General features: G+C 33.8%; 1 protein-coding gene across 1 annotated transcript; it reads right to left on the bottom strand.

The window, feature by feature from the left end:
• Nucleotides 1–1,941: 1,941 nt before the first annotated feature.
• Nucleotides 1,942–14,749, bottom strand: LOC127873960 (uncharacterized). The gene is made up of 3 exons (XM_052418061.1): nt 14,605–14,749; nt 4,555–4,587; nt 1,942–3,352 (listed from the first exon to the last, which is right to left on the bottom strand). Exons 1-3 carry the CDS (start codon nt 14,720–14,722, stop codon nt 2,358–2,360), a joined length of 1,146 nt encoding a protein of 381 aa, XP_052274021.1. The 5' UTR covers nt 14,723–14,749; the 3' UTR covers nt 1,942–2,357.
• Between the last annotated feature and the right edge of the window lie 342 nt (nt 14,750–15,091).

The raw sequence follows: 15,091 nt of genomic DNA, 5'->3' as shown, positions 1-15,091 counted from the left end.
AAGTATACATAAGGTTAAATTGGCTTAATTTTAAATTTTCAAAAATAAAAAAAAATCAGTTTAGACAGTTTTATTTTTATTTTTTTGGTAGACTGCTCACTTTTCGTGATTTTATTTTTATTTTTATTTATCCCCCCCCCCCGACTCAATTTTTTTTTGTAATTTCCCGTAAAACAAATAAAAAAAATGCTGGCCTTATGCAAATTGATATAGAATTAAAAAGCTTTTACATCAGTTTGCATCAAGTTTTAAAGTTTTGTTAAATGTCTTTTTAACGTTCAATTTGTCTTAAATGAAATCATCGAAGCAAACAGTCATCCAATTAAATATTCAATACTTTCCAAATTTATTTATATCGAATTTCTTTTAAAATCATAATATAATTCACTTCATAACTTGGTCAGAATGTTTATCTTAACAATATATTTGCGAAGTTTAAATCTAGGTCACAGGTCAAATCTTAATAAAACTCGGTACCACTCTAGAGGGCACATTCATGACTCCATTGGATGGAACTTGAACACAGTGTTTGTATGGACAATACATATCAAGTGATCTAATCTGAATCGCGTTAGTCAAATCTAGGTCACAAGAGCGTTACATAGATAAACCTTGTTACAACTTTGGATACCACATTTATTACTCAATCTTGGTGAGAATGTTTATCTGAACAATATCCAAGGCAAGTTTAAACCTGGGCCACGAGTAGGGCTGTCACGATTCACCGGTATACCGGTATATCGCGGTGCATGTTGTGAAAAAAATCGCACCGCGGTACGGCGTTGCCGCACCGGTTTTTTTAATATTATTATATTAGCACAGATATAAATACATTACATAATTATTTTGATATAGATATCGTTTTGAAAAATGTAGAAGCGGTTCAAAAGGGCTAAATAAATAATCCGTTAATATCCAGGTCAAGCAAGCGCTTCCACTTGTAGATGTTTAACTTTCATGTTTAAAATACGGCAATGTATGGGTCCGTACCATTTTTGGAATTAGGGACAGATTTCCATTGCAAATAAGTTCATAATTATCCAAAAGATGTTTATTCTATTTCTTATTTTCTTTCTTTAGTATATCGATCGTTCAAAGCATGGCACTTCCGAATCATGTTGTCTTAAGATTCTGAATAAGTCGAGGAAGAGTCAGAACGCTACGGATTTTCAATACGCTGACTCCGCATTTTGAACATGCCCTTGAAGCGTTCGATTTACACAGATCGTAGTCACAGCTATTGTAAACAACGTGGCGGACATTTTAGAAAAAGACGCGAACAATAACAATGACTACTTCTATCAAGTTTATTACAGTTTCTTTTACAGTTTCTAGTCATACTATGATATCAGTGTTTTCTGATTATTGAGTTTAATAAAGTTTGTAAAACTTGTTATTCTGCTGTTTTCTTCACAGATACATATTCTGTAAAATATCGCGGTACGTACCGCGATACAGTGTTGCCGTACCACGATATACCGCGGTACGCTCACGGCGTATCGTGACAGCCCTAGCCACGAGCGTCTAAAAAATAGGTACCGTGTAAAATTGTTACAAAAGCCATTATACTACTCGCAAAGTCACAGTTATGAGCCAAGAATCAAATGAATTCAGTTATTTTCTATTTGTTTTTTCACGGGTGTTTTTACATGAGAGGTATGCATTGAAGTACTTTTTAGCACATTGCAGTTGGGTTGCTGTATAAATACAGCATGAAAATTACTATTTGTTTCAAATCAGATAAAACGTTGATGACTTACAAACTAGAATAAACGTTCAGAAGAAGTAATACTTAAGTACAAATGAAATAAGAGTTAAATGCAGTCGCATATCACTGTTGTGTGTACAATAAAACCCCATTCAGGTAAGAAGACAGGTACTTTGTTGTGAAATGCATGTTTATTTGCACATATACAATTTTTACGTTTCGGCAACAGATACGAGAGCTTAGAATAACTTGATCGTTATTGATATAATTTCAAGTACACAACATACGATTTATGGTGCCAGTGTTTTAATATATTTAATTGTCCTATGTCATATTAAAGTTTTGCTTAAAGATTGAAAAAAGAAAGCATTGACAATACAATCGTATATACGCATAATTGGGGTAATTATGTGTCGTAATGGAAGATTTTTTTATTGAATGCGTATTATATAAAAAGAACTTAACTTGGACAATTATATCCCCCCCACTCCTACAAAAACTGTGATATATATAAACTGAAAGAAAATGTATGTTTATTGACTACATGTGCTCACGTAATCTACAGTCTGAACAAATTTCATTATTTATTAACAATAAACTTCATTTCACTTGCGGAAAAAACATTGGTAATATATTTTTTTTATATAGTTCATTTTTGATAAATAATATTATTTGGGGCTAGTGTTTCCAGATGTACAAATTCATCTTTGATAAAGACGCCTTTGTTTCCACGGCTCCATGTATGGTGCCAATTGTGGCGTATAAATCTGAAACGGGTGGACTTCCGTAAAAACCCTTGCTCGTTTAATTCAAAACATGCGTTACGTTTCATTTCGTTGTTGCAATCTGAATAAGTATCTTTACACATTGACTCAAACATTGCTTTGAGAGTAATATCTAATTCATCCGTGAAGTAGCGTGTGTTCGGCACATACACGCCATTGTTGTCTGTTTCAAGCAGTTCTCCTCTGTAAAAGAACGGAGAGTTGCCACTCCAGTGTGTCTTATTTTTCTCAGTAGTCATAGTTTCTATTCCCATATATTTGTTAAATTCTCCTGTTAGAAATATGGGGCCGGTTGTTTTCATAACGCTATCCGCGGAATCTATAAACGTTTTATTAGGTGGCTGTTGTAAACCATAAAGCACTTGCTTGAAAAAAGGATGCTTAGGCCTGCACATCATGATTGCATTGTTAATCATGTATGGCATCCCAAACAACAAAACCGAGTGTTCAAATGGTTCCACCGGAATAACGCAGCCATATTTCATTGTAGCTCGATCAAGGGGTCGTAGGGATTCCATGTCAAGGTCGGCATAAACACCGCCAAACTCATACAACACTAAATATCGTAGCATGTCGGACCTTTTTATATTTTCCACATAACCGTCCCAGGTACTCAACAAATGAGGATGTCGCTCTGCCAAAAGTTTACGACCGGATTCGTCTGTCCAGAAATAATACTTCCATGTCGGGTGATTGTCCACAAATGACCGAACATAGTCGGCAAATTGAACGGGTATTAGATGGTCCCTATACGTCTGGTGAAGAATGTGTGGAATTTTCGGCTTGCCTTTGGAAACTGTCGGAAAATCTTCGGTAACTTCCGGCTGTTGGTAACGGAATTCGTTAATGCATTTTTTGGCTGAAAGCGAGATAATACATTACATAAAATTAAGAACCGGTAACATATAAGCCATTGTATGTATTGCTGTAATAAATTAACCCCTTCGATATAATTGCTACGGATATACAGATGTCAGAACCTGTGTTTAAAAAGCTTAAAGGGGCCTTTAAGTTTTCACGTTTCGGTAAATTGACAAAATTAAAAGTATTGTTTCAGATTCGCAAACTTTCCTTATTTATGATATTTGTGTGAAAAAAGTAGTACTGAACATTAACCATGATCTTAAATAGCCATTATATGTATCTTTTGCCGATTTAAAAACCTGAAAATAATAAAGCGTTGCAACGCGAAACGATTGAATAATTTGGAGAGTTCTTTTGTTGTCGTTATTTTTTGTGAACAAACGAGTTGCTTATATAATATATAAAATACATCCATCATTGTATGAGCACTGATGGCCGAATGGTTTAAGTGGTAGACTTTACTCCAGGGGTCAATGGTTCGAGCCCTGTTGAAGGTTACTTTTTTAAATTTCATTCTTGATTTTTCACTGGAGCTTTGTAGATCCAATGTTTACATTTATCAATATGAAGCAATTAATGACGAACTTCAATACACGCCAAAATCTGTGAAAAGGCCCCTTTAATTGATTATATTGTCTAAAATTCAGAAAATTAAAAGAAAAAATGTACATATTAAACTATTAAAATGTTTACGCTAGATAAGTTTACATATACACATTTCGTATATTACACTGTAGTGTTTGTGCATAATTTGTTAAATTTCATAGATGTCGAACACTCCAATTTGAACAGTTCAGGGAAAAACTTTTTAATAAATCTTAAACAACTTAAAATAAGTAAAACACGAGTTAACTGTTAAAGATCCTTAACCACATTTCTCGAGTAAATGACCCTTTATACATACCTGGAATGCGGTTTCTGGTAAAGTGCGATATGTTTAATAGTACACTTTCACATTGACAAGGTCTTTATAAAAAAATAATCATTAGCTTTCGTTATATTTGTCTCAATTAAACGATTAATCTAAGAATCCAATTTAAATTAGGTCAAATTTTCTTATGAATACGATATGCATGTTAATACAATATATTTTTACAAGTTCGTAAAATATGTTTACGACTCTTCGTTAAAGATGCACATTTGTTTCTTAAATTCATATTATATACTAAGACTAAAAACAAATACGTGTCAACTCACGTGGCGACGGTTGTTGAGCAGCACCATGGGGAACTAAAATAGACAAACACAAGGTTCACTGTAAGGTTACACTTTCCATGAAAATGTACTATATTCAATTATGTTATTACAACCTTGTCATAAAATATCATATTTCTTGTGAAGATGTGCCTGATTTCAGCTTCACGAAGATACAAATGGATACAAGTATGCATTCAACGAATAATTATCCCACAGTAAATTGATTCCCACGTGAACCGTGTAAAGCGCATGCGAAGAAAATCAAATGTTGGCGTGTTTCATCTATCGTCTAAGTGTAGGGAGATAAACATCAAATGCAGCAGTTACAAGAGACATGGGATGGACCCCACCGCACATTCGACAGTGGAAATCAGTGCTAGAACAATGGTTTCGCTTAAACAGGATGGACGATAAGAGACTTAATAAACAGTGTTTTGACCACTTAACTAGACAGGGCGCACAATGAAACAACGGGAGCAAACCGATAATCTTATCAGTCAATACATAACTGCAAAATGCCGCACTTAGCCATTGCCACGTATACAGCAAAGATCAACAAAAGTCGATAATTAATAGCTATCAACAAGCCATGTTGAAATAATTTAAGCTTAAATGGGAAGACACTGTTACAGAGAACAAGGGTCAAATACGCGCAAATGGGGGTAATAAACTTCGGAACTATGAAGTTTTAGACATAATTCAATGTAGAGCCATACGTCTAGTGTTATACGATAAGTCGAGCACAACTTAGTGCCCTGGCAAAATTCCGCTGTGGCGTTGCACCTCTTCGTATAGAAACAGGAAGGTATGATGGTGTACCGGAAAATGAACGATATTGTTTTATCTGCAAGACGTGTGTCGAAAGAGAACTTTCTTAATGATGTGTCCGCTAAACGCAAATAGAAGAGCCAATTTAACAGAAAGTGCGTTTTTGGTAAACCCAAATTTCAACGCATAAAACCCAAAGGAGAAAATGAACTTCTTGCTGTCAGATGATCGCATCATTAAACCCAGTTCCAGAGCCTGTCATGACATTTTAATCAAGCGACGCAACCACATGTAAATATAATCCATTTAATGCGTGCGCATAGTCTATTGCGTATCAAATAATAATACACTTTGTAATTCATTAGTTCAAAACTGTTTATAATGTTGAAATTTCCTCTTACTGTATATGTATGATAATATTTTTTTTATTTTAAGAAAACTAATATTTTAAACCGAATTTCCTTCAGGATCTTTTTATATTTCTCACAGTTAAAATTTTTATTTATTTAAAGAAAATTAATTTGAATCGAATTTCTTTAGGGATCTTTTTTTTCTATTTCTAACAAATGCTAAAGATTCTATGATGTATATAACCGTTGAATACTGTTAGAATTTTTAGAACCATCGTCTCTCGTAACTCATTTAGAGTGGTTTGAACATATATATATGATTTTTGTACTGCCTTACTGTGTTTTATTTACAAAAGTGAGACGTTAATAAACTACTGTGTGTGTGTCTGTCTGTGTGTGTATCTGTCTGTGTGTATATCTGTCTGTCTGTCTGTGTGTATGTTTGTCTGTGTGTCTGTCTATTTGTGTGTCTGTCTGTGTTTCTGTCTGTGTGTCTGTCTGTGTGTCTGTCTGTGTGTATGTCTGTCTGTGTGTGTGTCTGTCTATGTGTGTCTGTATGTCTGTGTGTCTGTGTGTGTGTGTGTCTGTCTGTCTGTCTGTCTGTCTGTCTGTCTGTCTGTCTGTCTGTCTGTCTGTCTGTCTGTCTGTCTGTCTGTCTGTCTGTCTGTCTGTCTGTCTGTGTGTGTCTGTCTGTCTGTCTGTCTGTCAGTCTGTCTGTCTGTCTGTCTGTCTGTCTGTCTGTCTGTCTGTCTGTCTGTCTGTCTGTCTGTCTGTCTGTCTGTCTGTCTGTCTGTCTGTCTGTCTGTCTGTCTGTCTGTCTGTCTGTCTGTCTGTCTGTCTGTCTGTCTGTCTGTCTGTCTGTCTGTCTGTCTGTCTGTCTGTCTGTCTGTCTGTCTGTCTGTCTGTCTGTCTGTCTGTCTGTCTGCCTGTCTGTCTGTGTGTCTGTCTGTGTGTCTGTCTGTCTGTATGTGTGTCTGTCTGTGTGTGTGTCTGTGTGTGTGTCTGTGTGTGTATGTCTGTCTGTCTGTCTGTATGTCTGTGTCTGTGTGTCTGTGTGTGTGTCTGTGTGTCTGTGTGTCTGTCTGTCTGTTGTTTTGACAATGTTTTAAATCGGTAGCTTACATTAAGAACAGATTCTTTCAAACTCATAGTTCCTCATTTTATGTCACCATTTTATAGTTTGCTAGTTGAAAAGTTTCACATACCTTAATAATCTCACTCACCAACGTGTCATCCTTTAAAAAGGAAAACCGTGTTTTCCTGTTAACATAATTGTATTGTTTTCTTCAAAGCACAGGTAGAAATGATACGTTAAATACATATTACAAATTATACATGAAAATTTGAGGTATTTCTTTTTTATTTGATTTTTCCATTCACAACTTGAGTCCCTCGCGTGGCCTTTAAAATACGTATCACAACGTTTATAGTTTCGAAATACAGATCATGCCATCTTCTTTACAGTTGAATCTTATGCAAGGGAAATTATAACAATTTGATCATAAGCCCGCTCCCATGAATGCTCGAAACGTTTTCCGAGTTATTGCAGATATAAAGATCGAGCTGCTGTGTTATCTTAATAATACTTCTAAATGTGTCAAAGGGGTTAAAGAGATTTGATTATGCAAACATAAGTACGCGTAATGGCAGTGGAATAAGTATAACTTGCGCAGTGGCAAAATGTACAAACATGATTCGAATGGATTTTTAGAGTTAAATCACACGATACAGTTTTCAGGCCATGTGTGATATAATGACAGCTCAACAAAATATGTCATCACTTAAACAAATAAGTCTAAAACGCCGTAAACCTTAAACGGAATAAACCCAGGTGCTTTTCGAGGTAACTTAGATTCCATAATTCTACATGCCATAAGAGTTACATGTCGCTTAATGATTTCAGAATAATTTCCTGCAAATTATACTACATTGTAATACTCGTGATACAGAATAATGACATTTCTAAAGTATATTTCGAGATCTTGATAACTAAATAAAATATAATGAAGTCATTTAAACTATTGCCCCTTAATGTAATGTCAATCTCCTTCTGCAGCTCAGGTATACCGGTAAATAACTGTTAAACCAACATTTTATAGAAGCCTGAAATAATGTTGCTTTTTATCACACCATTGTTTAAAATGATTTTAAACACAGCCAAATTCACGTTAGCCTGGTTTTACGCTGTTCCGAAACGAGATTAATAAAACGGCTGGATTAATTTTAAATGACAGGATATTCGTAGGCGTCTTTCAGAAGTTCAATAGGTAGACATGATCGGGCGCATCCCAGATCTCCGGATAATGACCATTCTGCATGAAAGGACCGCACACTGTGCTCGATTATTCGTATTAATTGTATGAGTAATGCGAGTATGAAAATATTAATATCCGACGATACAAGGTTGAAGCTAAGGCCAATAATACTTATTGAATAAATTACCCTCTACAAAAACCAATGCAATATTGATTCAGAGATGTATGCAGTCATTAACTTTTGTTATTAACCCATTTATGCCTAGCGTCTTGAGAAAAGGGCTAAGCAAACAGCGTAGACCCTGATGAGACGCCGCATGATGCAGTGTCTCATCAGGGTCTGCGCTGTTTTCTTAAAGGAATTTCTGTAAGAAATATTCTAACTATAAAAATAAATATACTAGACATCCCTAATTTTGGAAATAAATTGATCCAATTTCGAAGGATGGGAGAGTCCACTAGGCATAAATGGGTTAACGGATCATCTGTAAAATTATCTTACATGAACGTGTTCACTGTTAGGAAAATGAAAATTTTCACAAAATTGTCATAAATTAATATAAAAAAGAAAAAACTAAAGCATGAAAAAGTATCGGGTTGTTTCTTGATTCTTCTAAATCAAAATCAGTAAAATAATAAAATCTAACGCTTTTCATCTATAATTTGAAAACAAATACGTTTATTTTTTGCTTTCCGGTGGTTTATAGAGAAATATCAGTGAAATAAAATTGGTATTTCACTGTTTTAAACAGTGAAAAATAGCAATGAAAAAATATCGATATTTTTCACTGTTTTACTGTGAAATGACGTCATTTTGTCGACAAAATGACGTCATTAATCCAGCGAAATCATCCAGTTAAACTCATTTACAATGTAAATAAACGGTAAAAAAAAGCATAAAATAAAAAGAAAATTTGTTGGATTCGATGGAATATCGATTGTATTTCACTCGTGATCATAGAAAATATATATTTTCACTCGTGGCTTCGCCACTCGTGAAAATATTGTTTTCTATGATCACTCGTGAAATAAAATCGATATTCCACCGAATCCAACAAATATCCTCTATGTATTACTGACGGAGCGTTTAAAATGAGCGCAAACAATAATTTATCTGTGTAGTGAAATGTTCATGATTAAGATTGCTGTTCCAGAAGCCACGGTTTCGAGTCTCGAGAAAGGCAATTTTTTTATTTTAAATCAATAATTTTTCTCATGGAATTATAATTATATCAAACAATTACAAAAAAAGCATTTTTGTAAAAAAATATTATTTAATTATATTTCAAAACAGGATAATGTGTGTATAGTTTCTTTAAATACTACAGCGATGTTAAAGGGATCTTTTCACGCTTTGGTAAATTGACAAAATTAAAAAAAAGTTGTTTCAGATTCGTAAGTTTTCGTTTTAGTTATGATATTTGTGAGGAAACAGTAATACTGAACATTAACCATGCTCTAATATAGCCATTATATGCATCTTTTGACGATTTTAAAACCTAAAAATTATAAAGCGTTGCAACGCGATACGATTGAATAATTTGGAGAGTTCTGTTTTTGTCGTTAAATTTTGTGAAACTACGAAGATTGCTTATATACGGTATAAAATACATCGATAATGTGTACACGGCGGAATAGCTCAGTAGGCTAAAGCGTTTTTACTTCAGGACTCTGGCAGGACTCCAGGGGTCACTGGTTCGAAACCTGCTCCGGACAATGTTCTTTTCCTTTTTTAAATTTTTTTCTTGATTTTTTACTGGAGCTTTTATGATCCAATGTTTACATTTATCAATATAAAGCATTTAATGAATAAGTTAAAAAAATGCCAAAATCTGTGAAAAGGCCCCTTTAAACCAAGTGAATCATTTAAATGGGCATTCCGACGGTATATTTTCCCGTAGACACATATATGTATGAATACAATGCATATTCAAACTTTCCAATCAGACATTAATCGAGGACCAATGGGAGATAGTTTATTTATTTTTTAATAATATATATCGGCCAAAGTAGTGTTGATACACGTCTTGAGTGGATCCCTCCTCAAATTGCATACTGTAAAGACAATTTTACTTCAATCCCATTGTCGACAGTACGCATGTGAATAGCGTTCCTCATGGACACTGCATCCTGAACGATTTCCGTATTAGAACTGATTTTCCCGCTTTCGCAAAAATGTCGCATTGATTTTATTTTTTTTGGAAAAGTGCTTTTTTAAAAGACAACTTTTAAAACGAGACCCACGTGCCAAGCAAACATTTGATAAATACTTTTAAGAGATCACATTATTTTTTATTTAAAATGATATGTTAAGCGTCGATATACCCTTTAAATGATTGACTATTAGACAATATATAGAGAGATGATATTGACAGAATTATTAAATGTCACAGGCTCAAAAATATATAAATAAGTCGAGTGTTAACACGTGGATCTGTAATATAAACTAAATAAAGCAATCTTCAACTGTATAGACTGCCGTTAGGTCCAGAGAAAGCCTTTTTATCCGAATGACAGAGGTTCGAATACGCGTCAGGTCAACATTAAATTTGTTTTGTTTGTTGTTGTTTATTTATATTTTATACATGAGCATGTACATCTGTTTATTCTATCAAGTTATAGCATTTAATTAGAGACTTGTCAAATGGTGCAACATTCCAAAAAAAGTAAACAAGTCCCTTAAAAATTGTAAAGACGGATACATCATCATAGCTTGGTAGTACCTGTAATAAATTCAGACACTGGAGTTCTATTTTCATATTCGTTTAGTTTAACAACGCCATTGTGCCACACATTTTGCGAACAATTTGGATTGTGTTAGAAGGAAATATTGTGTCAACCATTGGCTTGGTAAGTTCCGTCGTGGCAACGAATAAACAAAACGTCTACTTTATCGGACGTGTTTGACTTCGTGTGTACACAAACCAAGAATTAAAACAATGGACTTCAATATGTGAGCTTTGTCATGAGAAAACTGGGCTTAATGCTCGTGCGTTAAGTGTCGTCCCAGATTAGCCTGTACAGTCCGCACAGGTTAATCAGGGACGACACTTTCCGCTTTTATGTAATTTTTAGTTCCAGTGAAGTCCCTCCTTACCGAAAATCAAGTTTAGGCGGAAAGTGTCGTCCCTGATAAGCCTGTGTGGACTACACAGGCTAATTTGGGATGACACTTTACGCACATTCATTAAGCCCAGTTTTCTCACAACAAGGCTCATGTAAATCATCCAAATCTATGCGTAATCTGGTAATGCTCAACACTAAAACTTTGAACAAATAGACCCCATCAGAATGTATTTGATTATGTCGAAGACTAAAATGAACAAAAATCATAACGTGTGTTGTAACCTTCACCCATTTACGCTTAGCGTCTAGAAAAAAGGCCTTGGTCATATAAAAATAAACACATGTCAGTCCCTTGATAAAGGAAAATATCTTTGCTAATTACGTTAGAATCTTAAAACACTATGCGTTTGATTATTTATACTGTTATTAATCCATTTATGCCTGGCGTCTAGAAAAAAGGCATTGAAAACATAATGCGGCGTCTCATCTGGGTCTGCGCTGTTTGCTTAAAGGAATTTCTGTAATAAATATTCTCAATATAGAAAAAATATACTAGACATCCCTTATTTTGAAAATAAATTGATCCAGCTTTGAAGGATGTGAGAGTCCGCTCGGCATAAATGGGTTAGTCACTTATCTATGATGCTCTTACAAACTCGGTCTACGTTTACTTTGCGCAAACAATTTCTACACATGAAACCAATAATTAATATGATTTCTTGCATTTCAAATATTATTTACAATTTTAAAATGATCTTGTATCATGATTTGCTATATAAATCATAACGCTACTATTTGAAACGCGCGATGTGAATGCACATTATTTGCAAAATTCTACAATATATCAAAAGAGGTCGCTCCACGCAGTTGGCGTATACTAAATAGCGGTTAAAGTTAATCCGTAAATAACGTTTGGTTACTATTACTAAATACTTAATTATGTTAAATAGGATATTTTGCATGCTAAACCCATTTCAATTTTACATGCAGCTCTAAAAAGCATTCTATGGGGATTACTTCTTTCTTTCAGATTACATGAGTTTTTGAATACAAGTAAAATGTATTAATAAAATGCAATAAATTCGAAGTCGCTTGATTTGCTTCAAATTGACTTTTTACAAAGCCGACTGAAGCCACGTATTTGCCATATTCAATTTTGCCGCATAAAGTTCCAAACGAGTGCTAAAAATTAGAACAGATCTTCTAAAGGCAGCTTTATTGCGCACCAAAGTCGGCAAAAAGTAAAACATTGATTAGTTTCTCCTTCCCGACAATTCCCAAAAGATAGTTGTACCTAATTTGGTATGAACTAAAATCTATGTAATTTATTTACTTGAAGATTCATCGTAAAGATTGAATAGCAATTGCAGGGTAATTTATACAATTCCTAAATACTATGTACATCTCCTATAAACTATATTAAAATATACTCTATTGTTATTAATGTAATGTAACGACAAGTTTATAATCATGTTATGTCAGAATTAGGACGTAACTATTCTTTTTATGAATCAACTTGTAATTAATCTATTATATTTCTTGGTGTTCGTTATATTTATAAACTTCGTATTTGAAGAACTGGTGCTCTTTTCATTACTTTGTTTATATACGGAGTCGAATATACTTGTCAATGCATTACATTAATTACCTTTCAATGTTTTTTGTAAAATCCCCCAAAAGAAGTTATGAGTATTTAAGCATTATTGCATTTTGCAAACTTGTAAACTAAGCGTTCAGCGTAACGCTAGTTTATTTGTGATAAAAAAAGGCAAAGAGGTTGAAATGTTTTACACTGAACTCTCTTTATATCAAAAAAGTGTGTGTGCCCTTTTATATTTTGCACATTGTCAGAATATGTGCGTTTACAATTAAACGCTATTGAATAATATTTAACATTTAATATCATATTAGACTACGTGATCTAGTATATTTTATATCATATAAATAGTTTTGTTACATATCCTGATAAATGTTTTAAACAATTACTTCATATTGTTTTCACTATTGATCATTAAAAATGTTTTACTTAAGCTGTCATGCCAGCACTGAATTGTTCACGCGCTTCCCACATAGGCGACATATGCGTATGGTTGGTGATCACCATACCGGACAGGTAGTTTTTTTTTATGTAACTTCATATAGGACCCCCCTCCACCGGGTCCGGTCACAAAACAATTATAAACTAAAAATGTAAGATATCTTTCAGTTAAAAAATGATGGCTGTTAATTGCAGCTATACTTCAAAATTCGTCTAAGCTTTCGTGAGTCGAAAAGATAATTGGGAAGGCTTGCTGGGACACACTCCGTGTCCTCACATAATGCAGCCTACGGCTCGAGAGGACCTAATAAACTTCGAATAGTCATTTCAATGCTATCGCATTTTCGTTGGCGAAACACAAATTATCCCGATACTAAAATACCTTACAGGCAGGTGTTCGGCGTACGCAATAATTATCATGCATACATGGCATGCAAATAAAAGACGCTTAATATTTTTTAAATGGTAACATGAAATATACCATTTTTTAGTGTTTCAGTAAGAATAATGACGATGCTAAAAATTAAATAGTCAAATGGCTGCGTTCAGCAGATACTATAACGAACAGGTTTGTTAGATGAACGCGCATGTACATGTTTTAATATGGATGGATTATTCTCGTTTGATGGGTTACTCTGCATGCTTTTATGTCATTTTCACAGAGTATCCATGTGTTTTACTAAGAGATACATTATCAACAGCATCGAATAATGAGAAATAAATCACCCTAACTGGTTCAACATCCCGTTATCATGATGCAGCTAGAAACTGCGAAGATATAAGAAAACTGCGGTGTGTTTTAACCGCTAAGATGCCATTTCAGGAGGAAAACCCTGTTATATGTGTATCTCCTTTATGGCATTCTATAATATATGCCCTTTTTTCAGTTTATCATATTGTGTTTGTACTATCCCTTATGACATACGATTCCGTCAAGTATGTGACTTTCTCATTACCACCTAGGGAAATACATAAAAGAAACCATTCACGAGCGTTGATATGATCGTAATAAATGATTATTGGTTACAATTACGAACCAATTATGTATGGTAATACATATGAAAGTAGCACGAGCATGGTTAAAATTGACACCCTTGATGTTCTTATTAACAATTTATTATTTTTTAAGAGAAAAACACAAACATATTTTGTTCAGGTTAGCTTCTATAATCCGCTGTTGTTGTTTTTTTGTTACAGTAACCGTTAAAATTATTAATCTACAATTATGTAGTATTAATAATAGTATGTTTATCACGATAATATTGTATTCATGTGTATAATGATAACACTGTTTTCCTTTTCTTTCTTATGGCAAGTATTATAATATATACGTTTATTTCAAGATGCACATTTTCACGTCTCACTTCAGTTACCATGCTAAGTTCTATCAATGAAAGAAAACGGTGTTGAACTTTACTTTGATATTTTTTGTTTAATTTTCTCTTTTATTTCTCCTAAACTGGGGAGTTTTAAAATAAAATATCAAGCGCATATTTTGATTGAAACTATTATAAGAAAAAAATACGAATTTAGAAAATATTTATTTGTTGATTACCAGAAAATAAACACTTACCGCGATACTGATATACTGTATACACATATATGTAAATCACACTAAGAAGAGTTAAAACCAACACTAAGACATTATGTCGCAACTGACGAAAACACAATCTTCTTCTTAAAGCAGGCATTTTAAAATGGGTGTCGACTTTAAAGCTACATCTGGTGTATTTGCATTCAACGAACATGTATACGTATATAATGCTGCGTTATGAAGCGAGCACACCGTATTTAAACAAGAGGGCGATAGGGAAACTGGTCGCTTACCTGAGGGACTGAGATTCTCTTTTTTTCATATAAAGTTTCTTTAAGATTTCGGATAAACAAAGAAACATCTAGATTGTACACACTTTTTGTGTTTAGTTTGCAGTACAAACTTATTTCGTATGTTTGTTTATACAATGTTTAACAGAACATACCATTTTTGTTCAAGTTAAATTTTATTTTCCTTTTTACTTTTGCATTATAGAGGGTAATAATCTATAAAATTATTTTTAAAA

This window comes from Dreissena polymorpha, chromosome 3 (genome assembly GCF_020536995.1).
Source record: "Dreissena polymorpha isolate Duluth1 chromosome 3, UMN_Dpol_1.0, whole genome shotgun sequence".
NCBI classification, from domain to species: Eukaryota; Metazoa; Mollusca; class Bivalvia; order Myida; family Dreissenidae; genus Dreissena; species Dreissena polymorpha.
Note: the sequence above shows the minus strand (reverse complement) of the source record. Positions and strands in the feature narration are given on the sequence as shown.